General features: G+C 37.1%; 1 protein-coding gene across 7 annotated transcripts in view; it reads left to right on the plus strand.

Moving 5' to 3' along the window:
* PHF3 (PHD finger protein 3) overlaps nt 1–18,032 on the plus strand; it is a 93,253-nt gene that overhangs the window by 64,533 nt on the left and 10,688 nt on the right. For all 7 annotated transcript variants that reach the window (XM_059178355.1, XM_059178354.1, XM_059178358.1 and 4 more), the window contains 6 exons: nt 8,986–9,169; nt 11,894–12,041; nt 12,123–12,279; nt 13,791–13,907; nt 15,814–15,945; nt 16,742–16,877. In XM_059178355.1, the coding sequence (XP_059034338.1) occupies nt 8,986–9,169; nt 11,894–12,041; nt 12,123–12,279; nt 13,791–13,907; nt 15,814–15,945; nt 16,742–16,877 (874 nt within the window). The remainder of the gene's footprint in view (nt 1–8,985; nt 9,170–11,893; nt 12,042–12,122; nt 12,280–13,790; nt 13,908–15,813; nt 15,946–16,741; nt 16,878–18,032) is intronic.

An 18,032-nucleotide genomic window follows, 5' to 3' on the forward strand; every position in this document is an offset into this window, starting at 1 on the left:
ACTCTAGTTTTGACATCTTATATCCAAACTGCTTGGGTCCCTGGCAGTTGGTACTGCCTCTTGTTGTCTTTTTTAAGGCTTTTCTGTCTTGTCATCTGTCCAGAGAGTAGATGAATGTGAGAACAAAATACTAAAATGGCAACAATGACCCCAGAGAAGTGGGGTCACAAGAGACTGGAAATGGGGGGAAAAAAAGGATAATAGAGGTGAACAGAAAACAGCAATAGACTGGATCCTGTGTGTATTTTGGTCTGTTAAAACACTAGGCCCCAGAATTTTAAAGAAAGAAAAACTTTACATATTTACGAAAATGAAATTAAATGCATTGAAAGAATAGAATGTAACTATAAAAAGACAAAAGAGAGGTCAAGATGGCGGAGAAGTAGCAAGCTGAGACTGCTTCAGCTAGCCGGAGATCAGCTAGATAGCTTATCTAAAGATTGCAAACACCTGAAAATCCATCGGCAGATCGAAGAGAAGAAGAACAGCAATTCTGGAAACAGAAAAACAACCACTTTCTGAAAGGTAGGACCGGCGGAGAAGTGAATCCAAAGCGACGGGAAGATAGACCCCGGGGGGAGGGGCCGGCTCCCGGCAAGCGGCGGAGCAACCGCGCACAAAATCAGGACTTTTAAAAGTCTGTTCCGCGGAGGGACATCGCTCCAGAGGCTAAACCGGAGCGAAGCCCACGCGGGGTCAGCGTGGCCTCAGGTCCCGCAGGGTCACAGAAGGATCGGGGGTGTCTGAGTGTCGCAGAGCTTGCGGGTATTGGAACGGGAAAGCCGGCTACAGAGACAGAGCCGACAGTAAGCTCGCAGCTCCGTGTTACCTTGAACCGGTCGCAGGCTCGGTGAGCTCGGAGCGCGGCCGGAGGTCAGGCAGACGGGAGTAACTGGGCGCTGTTCTCTGAGGGCGCACTGAGGAGTGGGGCCCTGGGCTCTCGGCTCCTCCGGGCCGGAGACCAGGAGGCCGCCATTTGTATTCCCGTCCTCTGGAACTCTACGGAAAGCGCTCAGGGAACAAAAGCTCCTGAAAGCAAACCCGAGCGGATTACTCACCCCGGCCCCGGGTAAGGGCGGTGTAATTCCGCCTGGGGCAAAGACACTTGAAAATCACTACAACAGGCCCCTCCCCCAGAAGATCAACAAGAAATCCAGCCGAGACCAAGCTCACCTACCAAGGAGTGCGGTTTCAATACCAAGGAGAGCAGCAGAATTCCAGAGGAGGAGAAAGCCAAGCACGGAACTCATGGCTTTTTTCCTGTGATTTTTTTTAGTCTTGCAGTTAATTTAATTTTTTCTTTTTCATTTTTTTTTTTTTTCTCGCCTTCGGGTAAAATTTTTTTTTTTTAACTGTTACCTTTTTCTTTTTTAACGATTTTTTACTAGTTTATCTAATATATATATATATTTTTTTACATTTTTCTTAGGTGTTTTCTTTTTTAAAAAAAATTCTTTTCTTTTCTTTTTTTTTTTTTTCTTTTTTCTTTCTTCCTTTTTGAACCTCTTTTTATCCCCTTTCTCCCCACTCACGATTTTGGATCTCTTCTAATTTGGCTAAAGCATATTTTCCTGGGGTTGTTGCCACCCTTTTAGTATTTTACTTGCCCCTTCATTTACTCTTATCTGGACAAAATGACAAGACGTAAAAATTCACCACAAAAAAAAGAACAAGAGGCAGTACCGAAGGCTAGGGACCTAATCAATACAGACATCGGTAATATGTCAGATCTAGAGTTCAGAATGACAATTCTCAAGGTTCTAGCCGGGCTCGAAAAAGGCATGGAAGATATTAGAGAAACCCTCTCGAGAGATATAAAAGCCCTTTCTGGAGAAATAAAAGAACTAAAATCTAACCAAGTTGAAATCAAAAAAGCTATTAATGAGGTGCAATCAAAAATGGAGGCTCTCACTGCTAGGATAAATGAGGCAGAAGAAAGAATTAGTGATATAGAAGACCAAATGACAGAGAATAAAGAAGCTGATCAAAAGAGGGACAAACAGCTACTGGACCACGAGGGGAGAATTCGAGAAATAAGTGACACCATAAGACGAAACAACATTAGAATAATTGGGATTCCAGAAGAAGAAGAAAGTGAGAGGGGAGCAGAAGGTATACTGGAGAGAATTATTGGGGAGAATTTCCCCAATATGGCAAAGGGAACAAGCATCAAAATTCAGGAGGTTCAGAGAATGCCCCTCAAAATAAATAAGAATAGGCCCACACCCCGTCACATAATAGTAAAATTTACAAGTCTCAATGACAAAGAGAAAATCCTGAAAGCAGCCCGGGAAAAGAAGTCTGTAACATACAATGGTAAAAATATTAGATTGGCAGCTGACTTATCCACAGAGACCTGGCAGGCCAGAAAGAGCTGGCATGATATTTTCAGAGCACTAAACGAGAAAAACATGCAGCCAAGAATACTATATCCAGCTAGGCTATCATTGAAAATAGAAGGAGAGATTAAAAGCTTCCAGGACAAACAACAACTGAAAGAATTTGCAAATACCAAACCAGCTCTACAGGAAATATTGAAAGGGGTCCTCTAAGCAAAGAGAGAGCCTACAAGTGGTAGATCAGAAAGGAACAGAGACCATATACAGTAACAGTCACCTTACAGGCAATACAATGGCACTAAATTCATATCTCTCAATAGTTACCCTGAATGTGAATGGGCTAAATGCCCCTGTCAAAAGACACAGGGTATCAGAATGGATAAAAAAACAAAACCCATCTATATGTTGCCTCCAAGAAACACATTTTAAGCCCGAAGACACCTCCAGATTTAAAGTGAGGGGGTGGAAAAGAATTTACCATGCTAATGGACATCAGAAGAAAGCAGGAGTGGCAATCCTTATATCAGATCAATTAGATTTTAAGCCAAAGACTGTAATAAGAGATGAGGAAGGACACTATATCATACTCAAAGGGTCTGTCCAACAAGAAGATTTAACAATTTTAAATATCTATGCCCCCAACGTGGGAGCAGCCAACTATATAAACCAATTAATAACAAAATCAAAGAAACACATAAACAACAATACAATAATAGTAGGGGACTTTAATATTCCCCTCACTGAAATGGACAGGTCATCCAAGCAAAAGATCAGCAAGGAAATAAAGGCCTTAAATGACACACTGGACCAGATGGACATCACAGATATATTCAGAATATTTCATCCCAAAGCAACAGAATACACATTCTTCTCTAGTGCACATGGTACATTCTCCAGAATAGATCACATCCTCGGTCCTAAATCAGGACTCAACCGGTATCAAAAGATTGGGATCATTCCCTGCATATTTTCAGACCACAATGCTCTAAAGCTAGAACTCAACCACAAAAGGAAGTTTGGAAAGAACCCAAATACATGGAGACTAAACAGTATCCTTCTAAAGAATGAATGGGTCAACCGGGAAATTAAAGAAGAATTGAAAAAAATCATGGAAACAAATGATAATGAAAATACAACGGTTCAAAATCTGTGGGACACAACAAAGGCAGTCCTGAGAGGAAAATATATAGCGGTACAAGCCTTTCTCAAGAAACAAGAAAGGTCTCAGGTACACAACCTAACCCTACACCTAAAGGAGCTGGAGAAGGAACAAGAAAGAAACCCTAAGCCCAGCAGGAGAAGAGAAATCATAAAGATCAGAGCAGAAATCAATGAAATAGAAACCAAAAAAACAATAGAACAAATCAACGAAACTAGGAGCTGGTTCTTTGAAAGAATTAATAAAATTGATAAACCCCTGGCCCGACTTATCAAAAAGAAAAGAGAAAGGACCCAAATAAATAAAATCATGAATGAAAGAGGAGAGATCACAACTAACACCAAGGAAATACAAACTATTATAAGAACATACTATGAGCAACTCTACGGCAATAAATTTGACAATCTGGAAGAAATGGATGCATTCCTAGAAACATATAAACTACCACAACTGAACCATGAAGAAATAGAAAGCCTGAACAGACCCATAACCAGTAAGGAGATTGAAACAGTCATTAAAAATCTCCAAACAAACAAAAGCCCAGGGCCAGACGGCTTCCCGGGGGAATTCTACCAAACATTTAAAGAAGAACTAATTCCTATTCTCCTGAAACTGTTCCAAAAAATAGAAATGGAAGGAAAACTTCCAAACTCATTTTATGAGGCCAGCATCACCTTGATCCCAAAACCAGACAAGGATCCCACCAAAAAAGAGAGCTATAGACCGATATCCTTGATGAACACAGATGCGAAAATACTCAACAAAATACTAGCCAATCGGATTCAACAGTACATTAAAAAGATTATTCACCACGACCAAGTGGGATTTATTCCAGGGCTGCAAGGTTGGTTCAACATCCGCAAATCAGTCAATGTGATACAACACATCAATAAAAGTAAGAACAAGAACCATATGATACTCTCAATAGATGCTGAAAAAGCATTTGACAAAGTACAACATCCCTTCCTGATCAAAACTCTTCAAAGTGTAGGGATAGAGGGCACATACCTCAATATCATCAAAGCCATCTATGAAAAACCCACCGCAAATATCATTCTCAATGGAGAAAAACTGAAAGCTTTTCCGCTAAGGTCAGGAACACGGCAGGGATGTCCATTATCACCACTGCTATTCAACATCGTACTAGAGGTCCTAGCCTCAGCAATCAGACAACAAAAGGAAATTAAAGGCATCCAAATCGGCAAAGAAGAAGTCAAATTATCACTCTTCGCAGATGATATGATACTATATGTGGAAAACCCAAAAGACTCCACTCCAAAACTGCTAGAACTTATACAGGAATTCAGTAAAGTGTCAGGATATAAAATCAATGCACAGAAATCAGTTGCATTTCTCTACACCAACAGCAAGACAGAAGAAAGAGATATTAAGGAGTCAATCCCATTTACAATTGCATCCAAAACCATAAGATACCTAGGAATAAACCTAACCAAAGAGACACAGAATCTATACTCAGAAAACTATAAAGTACTCATGAAAGAAATTGAGGAAGACACAAAGAAATGGAAAAATGTTCCATGCTCCTGGATTGGAAGAATAAATATTGTGAAAATGTCTATGCTACCTAAAGCAATCTACACATTTAATGCAATTCCTATCAAAGTACCATCCATCTTTTTCAAAGAAATGGAACAAATAATTCTAAAATTTATATGGAACCAGAAAAGACCTCGAATAGCCAAAGGGATATTGAAAAAGAAAGCCAACGTTGGTGGCATCACAATTCCGGACTTCAAGCTCTATTACAAAGCTGTCATCATCAAGACAGCATGGTACTGGCACAAAAACAGACACATAGATCAATGGAACAGAATAGAGAGCCCAGAAATAGACCCTCAACTCTATGGTCAACTAATCTTCGACAAAGCAGGAAAGAATGTCCAATGGAAAAAAGACAGCCTTTTCAATAAATGGTGCTGGGAAAATTGGACAGCCACATGCAGAAAAATGAAATTGGACCATTTCCTTACACCACACACAAAAATAGACTCAAAATGGATGAAGGACCTCAATGTACGAAAGGAATCCATCAAAATCCTTGAGGAGAACACGGGCAGCAACCTCTTCGACCTCTGCCGCAGCAACATCTTCCTAGGAACAACGCAAAAGGCAAGGGAAGCAAGGGAAAAAATGAACTACTGGGATTTCATCAAGATCAAAAGCTTTTGCACAGCAAAGGAAACAGTTAACAAAATCAAAAGACAACTGACAGAATGGGAGAAGATATTTGCAAACGACATATCAGATAAAGGACTAGTGTCCAGAATCTATAAAGAACTTAGCAAACTCAACACCCAAAGAACAAATAATCCAATCAAGAAATGGGCAGAAGACATGAACAGACATTTCTGCAAAGAAGACATCCAGATGGCCAACAGACACATGAAAAAGTGCTCCATATCACTTGGCATCAGGGAAATACAAATCAAAACCACAATGAGATATCACCTCACACCAGTCAGAATGGCTAAAATCAACAAGTCAGGAAATGACAGATGCTGGCGAGGATGCGGAGAAAGGGGAACCCTCCTACACTGTTGGTGGGAATGCAAGCTGGTGCAGCCACTCTGGAAAACAGCATGGAGGTTCCTCAAAATGTTGAAAATAGAACTGCCCTATGACCCAGCAATTGCACTATTGGGTATTTACCCTAAAGATACAAATGTAGTGATCCAAAGGGACACATGCACCCGAATGTTTATAGCAGCAATGTCCACAATAGCCAAACTATGGAAAGAACCTAGATGTCCATCAACAGATGAATGGATCAAGAAGATGTGGTATATATACACAATGGAATACTATGCAGCCATCAAAAGAAATGAAATCTTGCCATTTGCAACAACATGGATGGAACTAGAGCGTATCATGCTTAGCGAAATAAGTCAAGCAGAGAAAGACAACTATCATATGATCTCCCTGATATGAGGAAGTGGTGATGCAACATGGAGGCTTAAGTGGGTAGAAGAATAAATGAAACAAGATGGGATTGGGAGGGAGACAAACCATAAGTGACTCTTAATCTCACAAAACAAACTGAGGGTTGCCGGGGGGAGGGGGTTGGGGAGAAGGGGGTGGGATTATGGACATTGGGGAGGGTATGTGATTTGGTGAGTGCTGTGAAGTGTGTAAACCTGGTGATTCACAGACCTGGGGATAAAAATATATGTATATAAAAAATATATGTTTATAAAAAATAAAAAATAAAAAAAAATAAAAAAAAATAAAAAAAAAAAAAAAAAAAAAAAAAAAAAAGACAAAAGAGAAAAAAGAAGGAATATAAACAAGCAGGTGAACAGAACAGAGCAGTACACTATATCCTGAGTGTATTTTTGTCTCTTTGTTAGAAGAAACTACATCCCAGAGTTGTAAGGAAAGAAAAATGTATTTATCTATAGAAAAATAAAATTAAATACAATGAAAAGCTACAACGTTACTGAAGATGAAAATTTAAAAAGAGTTTAACAAAAAGAAGAAAAAAAGGAGAGAAAATGATCAGACAGGTGAAGAGAACAGAGCCGTACACTAGATTCTGGGTGTATTCTCGTGTTTGTTAGAAGAAACTGCATCCTGAAATTGTAAAGAAAGAAAAACTTCCATATATACAAAATAAATACAATGAAAGGATGCAATGTAAGTGTAAAAATGAAAATTAAAAAAGGTTTTTAAAAGTTGATGAAATAATTGATTGAGAGAGGAAAGAGAAAAACATAATTAAAAGACTAAAGAATTGTGGGGGGAAAACCATGAATTCTGTATATTATTTTACCTAGTACTCAACTTTTGCATTTCTCTATGGTCAGTAAATTTGGTATTAGCTGGATGTTCTTGATGATCTTCTGGGGGAAGGGCCTGTTGGGCTGATTCTCAGGTATTTATGCTCTGTGCAGAATTGTACCACCCTTGCCAGGGGCCAGGCTAAGTAAGTGGCTCTGGATTACTCTCTGTGACTTTTGTTTCCTTATGGTTTTCTGCCCTGCTTTAGAGGATGAGAATGAAGATGGCGGCCTCCCAGTTTCCAGCCCTAGAGCTTAGAGCTTGGGGTTGGGGGTCGGGGTGGGGGGGCACTCCTTAGTGCACCCTAGAGAAAAGCAGTCAATCATTCCTGTCTCCCTGGTCTCTGGCTGTACCCTGCAATCACCCAGACTGTGACCAGTGATTCTTTCTCATGGCATGTGACCCCATTTTGATTCTTCAAAACCTGCAGACTCCTGTGATATGCACTTGTGCCCCCCTCCCCAGCTTCCAGGGGGAGGGAAGGAGGAGGTCTTGGGGTGGTTCTGCTGCTTGCTGGGCCCCTGCTCAGCAAGGATGTGATGGACCACAGTTCAGGGTATATGGCAACCCTGTGCTGAGAGCCCACTCTTGGGCTCGCTGAGTGCAGCCAGTTTCCCCACACTGATGCTGGGGAACTCTGCCACACTCAGGCACCCCCAGTCTTGCTGTGACCCCAGGGATCCTGGGACCATAGTATCCCACCTAGGATTCCAACCTACTTAGCCACCAGGTGCATTTCAGGCAGGAATGTCCCTCACTGGAGCAGCCTGCTGAAAGTTCTGATTTTGTGCTCCACTGCTATATCACTTCTGGTGCTGGATGACGGAGGCTCCCTTCTGCTGTGGTTCATCTTCCTATGTATCACCTCAGATTCACTTCTCCACACCTACCTTGCAGAAAGTGGTTGCTTTTCTATTTGTAGAGTTGCATCTAATTCTTTTCTTAGACCTCAAGTTGAGTTTGCAAGTGTTCGGAATGACTTGATAGTTGTCTAGCTGAATTCCTGGGACCAGATGAAACTAAGGTCTCCTACTTCTCTACCACCTATGGATAAACTTCTCCCTGTCTTTCAAACATTAGCATGAAGTGATTAATTATTTTAAAGGGTCTTAGAATTCTAGTTCACAAGTTCTTCGTTGGTTATAATTAGGATGAGAGTAGCAGGTATCCTGATAGATTGTTCTACTTTATAGAAGTTAAAACTGCCAGTTGATACAGTGAGAATTTAATTGATAAACTTAGAGGTGGGTATGATTTCATTTGTTTTAGAAAATAGTGAAAAACATAGATACCTGTTTCTCCATAATCTCTCCCTCTTTTTTTCCATGTCTGTAGCCAGCTAAGACAACTCTTACTATCTTTTATCTATTTTTTTTTTCTAATGTTATTAATGGGAAAATGGTATCCAGGTTTTTTAGTTCTCCTTTATAGGCTGTTATGTGTTCTGCAAAATAGGTGCTTAACAAATGGATTTTGAATGAGAGCATGAATCTCCTTTTTGTTATTAATTGAGAGTTATTTTTGTACATCTTTTTTAAAAAACTTAAATATTTATTGGGCTAAAGAATATAATGTTTGCTATCTTGCTAGATTATAATACTAATTAGGTTTAATCTTTTTCATCCACATACTCTTGAGCCTTGCTTTAGTAGTTTTCATTCTAATGAATTAAATAATATTTTTTCCAAGGAATCTGGTGAAGGCAAAAACTCATCAGACTGTAGAGATAGTGAAATAAAAAAATGGCAGCTAGCTCCTCTTCGAAAGATGGGACAACCAGTTTTACCTCGGAGATCCTCAGAAGAAAAAAGTGAAAAAATACCAAAAGAGACTACAACTGTTATTTGCACAGGAGAAAAAGGTTCCAAACCAGGTAGTAAGATTCATAAAAATCCTATGTACTAATAAAGTTATATTTCATACACTGTCAATTAGTATATTTTAGGGAAATTTAACCATTTTAATAACTTGATGGCAATAAAAATAGTTCAGGTGATCTTTCTTGAAATTAATAATTATTGCTCTAAATTCTGGGAAGGGCTAATGAACTTAATAAGATCCCATCTTCATGGCACTCAAACACTAGTAGAAGACAGACATTAAGTAGACTAATAAAATGGTGTGCCATTTTTTACAGCGTTTAGGCACCGTGAAGAAAAGTAAGTGGAGTTAAGAGTCACAGTTGAGGAGAGTGGTGAGAGTTTGTTTTAGATAGAATGGAGGGGGTAACTTGTGAGGTATAATTTAAAGTGATAGGAACTTTTTTTTGGAGGACTGGGTAGCGTGTAGTCTAAAGGTTTCAAGGTAGAAACAAGCTTGGTATTTGAGGAGCACAAGAGCCACAGTGGAATGGTTAGGGTAATACATGGGATAGAATAAGGGTCAAGATGAGTTCAGAGAAAATTATGTAGGAACTTTGAGGTCCTGATAGAGTTTATATTTTATTCTGAATGTAATGGGAAAACTTCAGAGGATTTTATACCAAGGGCATGATGGGTTTACTCCTGTTTTTCTGTGAAAATTGGATTGTAGGAGAATAGGACAAAATGAGGGTAGTTAGGAGTCTATAAGAGTATCCTAGGGAAAAAAGGATGCTAGCTTGGAACAGAGATACAGTAGAGGAATGAAAAATGGTCAGATTCTGATAAATTTTATAGTAGAATTGGCAGAACTTGCTGTTGGATTAGTTATAAGTAGGTGGGTAGGTAGGTAGGTAGAGTCTTAGCAGAGGATTAACTAAATGTTGGTGCCATTTATTGAGAAAAACAGATTAGGGGAGGAAAATTGAAAAATTATGTGTGGGTATTTTAACTTTGAGTTGCCTTTAAGATACCCAGGTAAGGATGTTTGACATAAGTGTAGAGCTTAGAGAAGACTTCAAGGGGTTGTATATAAACAAGAGATTTATCAGTGCATAGTTATTTAAAATCACGTACTTAGAAACATCTATTAAAGAGTTTGATAATGAAGAAGGAGAAGCACAGTACTTGGGGGTCATGTCAGCATTTGGAAGTTGAGAAGACAAGAGCTTCCACAAAAGAGACTAAAAGCTGGTCTGTGAGGTAAGAGAACTAAGGGACCATGATGAAGTTTCAAGAAGGAGGGAATGGTCAGTTGTGTTCAGTGTTGTCTGGACATCTATTAAGGAGCATAGATCGTATGTGATTTAGTGAAATGGAAATCATTGGTGACCTTGACTAGAATGGTTTTGGTGGAGCACTGGGGATGAAAGCCAGTTCTAGTGGTTTATGGAGGAATGGAAAGTGAGGAATCAGAGATACTGATTACTGTTTTAAAGAATTTTGCTTTTAAAGGGAACCAAAGTGGTGTGGTAGTTAAAGGGATATGTGAGGTACAGAATTTTTTAAGGGAGATATAGCGTGTTTGGAAGACTATGGGAATGATCCAATAGAGAGAATTTGGTGATGTAGTTGAGGGCTTCAAAATCCATGAAAAAACAAGAGGGGATGGGATTTACATAGAAGGGTTGCTCATAAACAAGGACAGCTTACCCATTTTAACAGTAGGGAAGATGATTGTATATGGTAGGAGGGCAGATAGATGCAGGTAGGCTAGATTTGGTGATGGGAAGATGTGATAGCTGTCATTTTCTTGTTTTCTTAGTGAAATAATGAAGTGAAAAAATCAAATGAGGTTGAAGTTGGGGAAGGAGGTATTGTTGGTTTGACAAGAAAGGAGAAAAATTGTAAAATAGATGTTTTGAGACTGGAAGAGCAGATTTACTAAGAAAACTTAGTAAGATTAGGACAGCAGATTGTTATCTACCTCAGATTTGTGATTATAAATTTAAAGTGAGATCTGTTAGCATCAGTGTTTATTTTTCTCCAGTTGCTTTCAGCTGTTTGTAGGCTATTTGGGTGAAGGATAAAGTTGGCTTTTATTGGGTTTGTGGTTTTGCAAATGCAGGTGTTTTAAAGGAGAGAGGATAAAAGTGTTTAGTATGCAAGGATATGGTAATAATGTTGTACTGTCTGATCAGAGTTGCTTATGTGGGAAAATGAGGACATGAATTATAAAAATGATAGATTTAAGAATTGATGGGTCAGTGCGGGGTGAGTTGGGGGAGTAGTGCCTGGCTGGCCCAGTCAGAAGAACACTAGATTCTTGATATTGGGATTGTGAAGTCGGAGCCCCAGGTGGGGGGTAGAGATTACTTCAATAAATAAAACTTTTTAAAAATGGGAAAAAAATAAAATGGGAAAAGTGCATTTGTATTTCATAGCTTTAGGCCATTTTTTAGTCACTTAATTTGTCATTAAAATTCATTTAAATTAGAATTTCTCTTTTTTAAATTGAGGTATAATTGGTATATAACATTGTTAGTTTCAGGTGTATAACAACAATTGGATGTTTGTATATATTGGAAAATGATCACAGTAAGTCTAGTTAACATCTGTCACCATACACAGATTAGAATTTAAAAGTCAAATACTTACTTCAGTATGGAATATGGGTTCTGATCTTATTTCTAAATAGTGATTTTTAATCAGTCAGTTTTGTTTGTAAACTTATATTATGCATTAAAAAGGAAGATATCTTTTTAAAAACAATGAGTTTTGATTATTGTTTAAATTAGGGGCTCATGAGAAGCAAGAAATAAAAAAGAAGAAAATTGAAAAGGGAATGCCTAATATGCATCCTCCTGCTACTTCTACTTCCAAGCCTTCTGCAGATCAGATCAGACAAAGTGTCAGACATTCTCTCAAAGACATTCTTATGAAAAGGTAACACACATTATTATATAGAAGATTGAATAATATATGCTTCATGTATTTGAAGAATAATTGAATTATTCTAATTTTAAGACTTACAGACTCAAATTTGAAGGTGCCAGAGGAAAAAGCAGCAAAAGTTGCCACAAAAATTGAAAAAGAGCTTTTCTCTTTTTTTCGGGACACAGATGCTAAATATAAGAATAAATACAGAAGTTTGATGTTCAATCTGAAAGATCCTAAAAACAATGTAAGTATATTTTGTTCATGTCTATAGATATTTATGCTTCCAGCTTTCCTGAATACATTGGAATTTAAGATTATAATACAGTAGATCTATAATTTATTTCTTCAATTGAGATGGACATTTTAATAGTCTTTCACTACAGAACTGAGATTATGAATTCTGCATAGTGGTGGCTAGTGTTATATAATGAGCATATTAAAATGTAAAATACTAAGTCTGTCTTAACCTGATTTATGGGACTTTTCTTTTTGTCCCTTATTTAATCCAATTTATTAAAAATTCATTCATATGGGGGTGCCTGGGTGGCTCAGTGGGTTAAAGCCTCTGCCTTCCGCTTAGTTCATGATCCCAGCGTCCTGGGATCGAGACCCATGTCAGGCTGTCCGCTCAGCGGGGATCCTACTTCCCTCTCTCTCTCTGCCTGCTTCTCTGCCTACTTGTGATCTCTGTCAAATAAATAAATAAAATCTTTAAAAAAAAATTCATTCATATGTATTCTTTAAAATTGCTGTTAAACCAAAATTCATAATAAACATTGTATTGATACTTCTGATTTAAATCCAAAAATGGAGTAACACTCCTTAAGAAAATAAGTTACATTTAGGTAAAAAAGAATATTATTTTAAAATATTTTGTTAATTTAAATATGACTTTAATTCTAAATATCCTTTAGCAGGGAAGCGAACATTACTTGAACTGTTAATTGTTTCCTGCATTTCTTGTTTGGGTCTCAGAGGATATTTAAAAGCTGTGTATGTGTAAATACAAACTCCTTGTATATTTGCTTAAGTTTTATAAGATTTTCACATAATTGATAACAGTTTGTCAATTTGTGTAACGATATTTGCAATAGATAGAATGTGATACTAACAGCTACTTAAGAAAAATCTAGGTTATACAGTCTGTCATTATTGTCCAGAGGGTCAGATACTTCTTGAATTATATAGTCTGGAAGCTTTTTTTTTTCAGGAAGTAAACGTTTATTTCCTTTAGGTTTCTTTCGTACAGTGGGTTCTTTGCTCTGAAGTCCTCTCTAAGCCGGTTAGAAATCAAAGATATGAAAAGATCTAAGATATGAAATCTTAAAAATATGAACAACAGCACATTCAGTAAAGTTTTTTTATGCAGTACATTGCTATATTCTAGGTTGGCTATTGTGACAGTGTGTTTCCTTGAGAATACTGGGAATATTCTGAGATGTTGATTTTGGGGGAAGCGGGGAGTGGGTAACTGTCTCAATAGAATTTTTGGATAGAGGTAATGGTTCTACTATACACACTTCTCCACTATGTGTTGATTTTCATATGAAAGATAAATTTTGCTGCCTTAGATGATAAGTTCCTAGAATACAAGGCTGTCATTAAATTTCTCTGTGGTAGATAATGTATAAATCATTAAACATTTGTAAATCAAGTTTTGAAATTACATCTTTATTTATTACAAGTTTTTATACAATATGTCTTCTTTATTTTAAAAATCTTTTTCTCCCTCTTCTCATCTTTAAATATATCCAGATTTTATTTAAAAAAGTACTGAAAGGAGAAGTAACCCCTGATCATCTTATAAGAATGAGTCCGGAAGAGTTGGCTTCTAAAGAGTTAGCTGCATGGAGGCGGAGAGAAAACAGACATGTAAGATTATCTATGACTATGGGTTTGACTATATCAGAACCTATATTTTTCAGCCATAGGGGAAATAAACACAGAGGTAATTTAACACAGAATGCACAGTAATACAAACTTCTTATTCCATAAATTACATATCCCCATTAACTGAGTTCTTAAATTAAATCTTGTTTTTCTTTATCTCTGCTGCTTTTTTCTCATTTTTTTCCAGTTATCAGATTACATAATAAACTTGTATTTTGTTTTGTCTTGTACATCAGAAAGATGGGAAAATAGGCACATCTTAATCACATCTGTACTTTTCAAAAATAGCATTTGAAGGTGTTATGAATATTGGTAATTTTTAGCAGTAGATTAAGTCAGAATGAAAATTTTATAGATGTGTAATCCCTTATTATTCAAAAGTTTCAGATGCCAAAAGCTCAGAGAAACAAGGGTTTCTTTCCCTTGTTTATTGATAAAACCTGATCCAAATTGGCATGTATGAATGTTCATATCTACAGAAATGTTGTGGGCTTAAATAGCTCAATACCTGCTAAACTGAGGTGTTATGTAACTTAAATAGTATGTGTACCATAGTCCATTTTTACAACTAAAAAATTCTGAAAGTAACCAATGCCACGAGTTTTAATTTGGGGGTTCTGAACTTTGAAATACCTTAAAAATTAAGTGACTATGTGGCTTAGGGTTATTGTGACAGTGAGATGACCACGTTATCCACTATTTTGATTATAGCAGCCTTAGAATATTAGCTTTTTGTTCTAGGAGATACTGGTTACTAATAGTTCATATGAACTCTGCATTATTTACCTGATTCTTTTTTCCATAATACTTGCATCTCAGACATTAAGCTTCATGTAAGTCTTTTGCCAAAACTAATTTGAAGTACAAGGCTTTGATTTGATATTGAAATATTTCTTCTGCTTTCACCCTGTGTAATTTTTCCTTTTATGGTGAAAATAGTATCACCTCATCTTTTTTCCCTCCGTATCCCAAATATGCCTCTCTCTTCTGCTTTGGAACTGTGGCTGCAAGTACCATTTGCTTTGGAAACCAGCTTGTTCTTTCTTTAGGCCTTAATCTGATTTCTTTCTTTAAAGGATGATTTGCACTTAACAAAGGCAAGCTTAATGACTAGACCCATCCTTACATTTCTTAACCCATTGCACTCCTCACTACTTTTCACTAGTTCTTGCTACACTTGCTTAATATTTTTTTTTTTTTTGTCAAATTTGTTCAATTAAGTTATCATTGTCACAAAGTAATGCTTAAGAGACAACTGAGAGGGTCTACCTGATAATTTCTGGTGTTTGAATAAACTTCCATTATTTGAGGGGGATGTTAAGAACATCAAGTTAGGAATCTGAAGAAGATAATTCTCATTTCCCTGGTGGCAGCTGGTAAAAAAACTAAATCAGAAAGCCATAAATACCATGTTTCAACCCTTTGCAAATTACACTGCACTTCAGTTGCCTCTGATTAATTTACATAGAACTTCTCAAGACTTATAACCCCAGCACTTAAAATAGTCTCTGGCATTTGTAAGTACTCAGTATGTGTTTGTTGTTTGAGAGACCATCTAAAAATTAAAAATCGGGGCGCCTGGGTGGCTCAGTGGGTTAAAGCCTCTTCCTTTCGGCTCGGGTCATGATCTCAGGGTCCTGGGATCGAGTCCCGCATCAGGCTCTCTGGGAGAGGGAGCAGGGAGCCTGCTTCCTCCTCTCTCTCTCTGCCTGCCTCTCTGCCTACTTGTGATCTGTCTGTCAAATAAATAAATAAACTCTTTTAAAAAAAAATTTAAAAATTATCTGTGATGTTTTCATTTTTAGATAAGCTCTTATTGTTTAAAGCTGTACATTTGGAAATATGTATATTTTAGTTGTGAAGTGTTTCTTTAAAATATTTCATTTAGACCATAGAAATGATTGAGAAAGAGCAGAGAGAAGTGGAAAGACGACCGATCACAAAAATAACTCATAAAGGTGAAATTGAAATTGAGAGTGATGCCCCAATGAAAGAACAGGAAGCAGCCATGGAGATTCAGGTAAAAATAATAAAAATGCCATGTTCTGCAGTGCTCAAAACATGAAGATTAAGGAAAGGTTGATTTGTCGAAAATGTTCTTAAAGGTGAAAGAAGAATTTTTTTAAAAAAATGTATATGTTTCAAAGTTTATTTTATTGGTCCCATGGTTTTTTGAGAGTGTTTAACAATACTCTTTCTCTGGATGTAGTGTGCAGACTACGTGCATCACAAGCACCTGTTAAACATTTGTTAAAATGTAGATTCCTGGGGTCTCTGTGGCTTGGTGAATTCTTTAGTAGGCCTAAGTAAGTGCTTCTTAGGTAGACTGGTGTGAGAGCTTGGTACAGCTTTTCTGATTTTCAAATATCAGTGAGGAAATAATACAGAATCTTGTTAGAGGCCTTAAAGAATGAGGAATGTCTGAGGTTTTGCTTTACTTTAAGTAATAATTAATACCTAGCATTTATTTTTTAAAGATAACAGTGATGGGGGGGCACATGGGTGTTGCATTGGTTAAGCAGCTAACTCTGATTTGCTCAGGTGGTCTCAGGGTTGTGAAATTGAGTGTTGCATCAGGCTCTGTGCTCAGTGTAGAGTCTGCTTGAGATTCTCTCTTCTCCTCTCCCTCACTTTCCCCCTGTTTGCTTGCTTGCTTTAAATAAATAAGTAAATAAAATCTTTTAAAAAATATATTGGAAAACATATGAATAGAACAGTTTTCATTTTAGAAAAAATCAGTATGAAATAGAAGTTGATTTTAATAATTAGGGCCAAATTTGCTGAAACATTTTACCTTTTTTTTTTTTTTTTTAAAGGAACCTACAGCTAACAAGTCCTTGGAAAAGGCAGAAGGAGCTGAAAAACAAAAAGAAGAGATTGATTCTATGTCCAAAGATACCACTAGTCAGCACAGACAACATCTTTTTGATCTTAACTGTAAAATTTGCATAGGTAATTGGAAATTTTTCATTCTGAAATGTTGCTTTTGTTTTGGAAGAGAGATACTTGTATTTGTAATTTAAGTAGGCTTTTGTTTTCTGTTAATTGGGGATGAAGTATCTGCTCACTCTCATTGAGGAGTAGCACGGTTTTTGAGTGACTGGTCTTCAGAGTTGAGGTATAGATTGATACTGTGGTATACTTTATGATCTAGAATTAATTGTACTATGTAAGATTTGATCTTAACAACCTTGGGGCAAAAGACTAAAATTTAAGCATTAGAGTAGGCATCAGAAATGTTGGGCATTCATGATGGTACTGTCATTTATTAAGTGAAGGAATAAAATAGCATTCATGTCTTATTATCATCTATAAAAAAATGGAACAAATCCCAAAATACCTTTTCTCTAGTATTCTTCTATTTGGTCATTCATTCAATAAATATTGAGTTCTTGCTGAGCACTTTGGTGCAGGGAATATAGTGGTGAAAAAGTCAGATCTTATCCAGGCTTTAAGAGAAACTGTAGCCTAGTGAGAAAGACAGGCAGGTGATGATTTGGGTTACAGAAGTATTTACAAATGTATTTAGCTAACAAGATCCAGTCTAGACTGGGGCATTGGGGAGACTGGGCCGAGGAATCTACATTTAAGCTGAGTCATGAAGGTTGAAAAGACAGGGGAACATCATTCTGAATACTGGGAATGGCATGAGCTTTGAGGTGAATTCGAGAAGAGAAGAGAGGGATATGAGTTGTTTGAAGAGAGATTTGGAGATCACATCTTGTTTGTAGTACCTTTTTGCCTTTCAGAGTTCAGTTGTGACTTCTTCGTAGTAGTGAAATCAATTTAGTAAGTAGTTACCTAGCATTTCAAAAACAAAATAGAAAGTACCACAGTGAACTGCACTTAGAAAGATGAGTACCTGGGGATAAAAATATATGTTTATAAAAAATATATGTTTATAAAAAATAAAAAATTAAAAAAAAAAAAAAAGAAAAAAGAAAGATGAGTACCATTTTATGAGACTTTAGTTCCATTTACTTTTATCATAAAAATACATATACACACATATGCACACACAAACCCACAGAGATACACGTGAGTGTGTGTATTTTAAGTAATGGATCATGAGATAAAATACAACTTTACCAGATCATGATCAGAAAT

The sequence above is a fragment of the Mustela lutreola genome, chromosome 6 (assembly GCF_030435805.1).
Source record: "Mustela lutreola isolate mMusLut2 chromosome 6, mMusLut2.pri, whole genome shotgun sequence".
Classification (NCBI taxonomy): Eukaryota; Metazoa; Chordata; class Mammalia; order Carnivora; family Mustelidae; genus Mustela; species Mustela lutreola.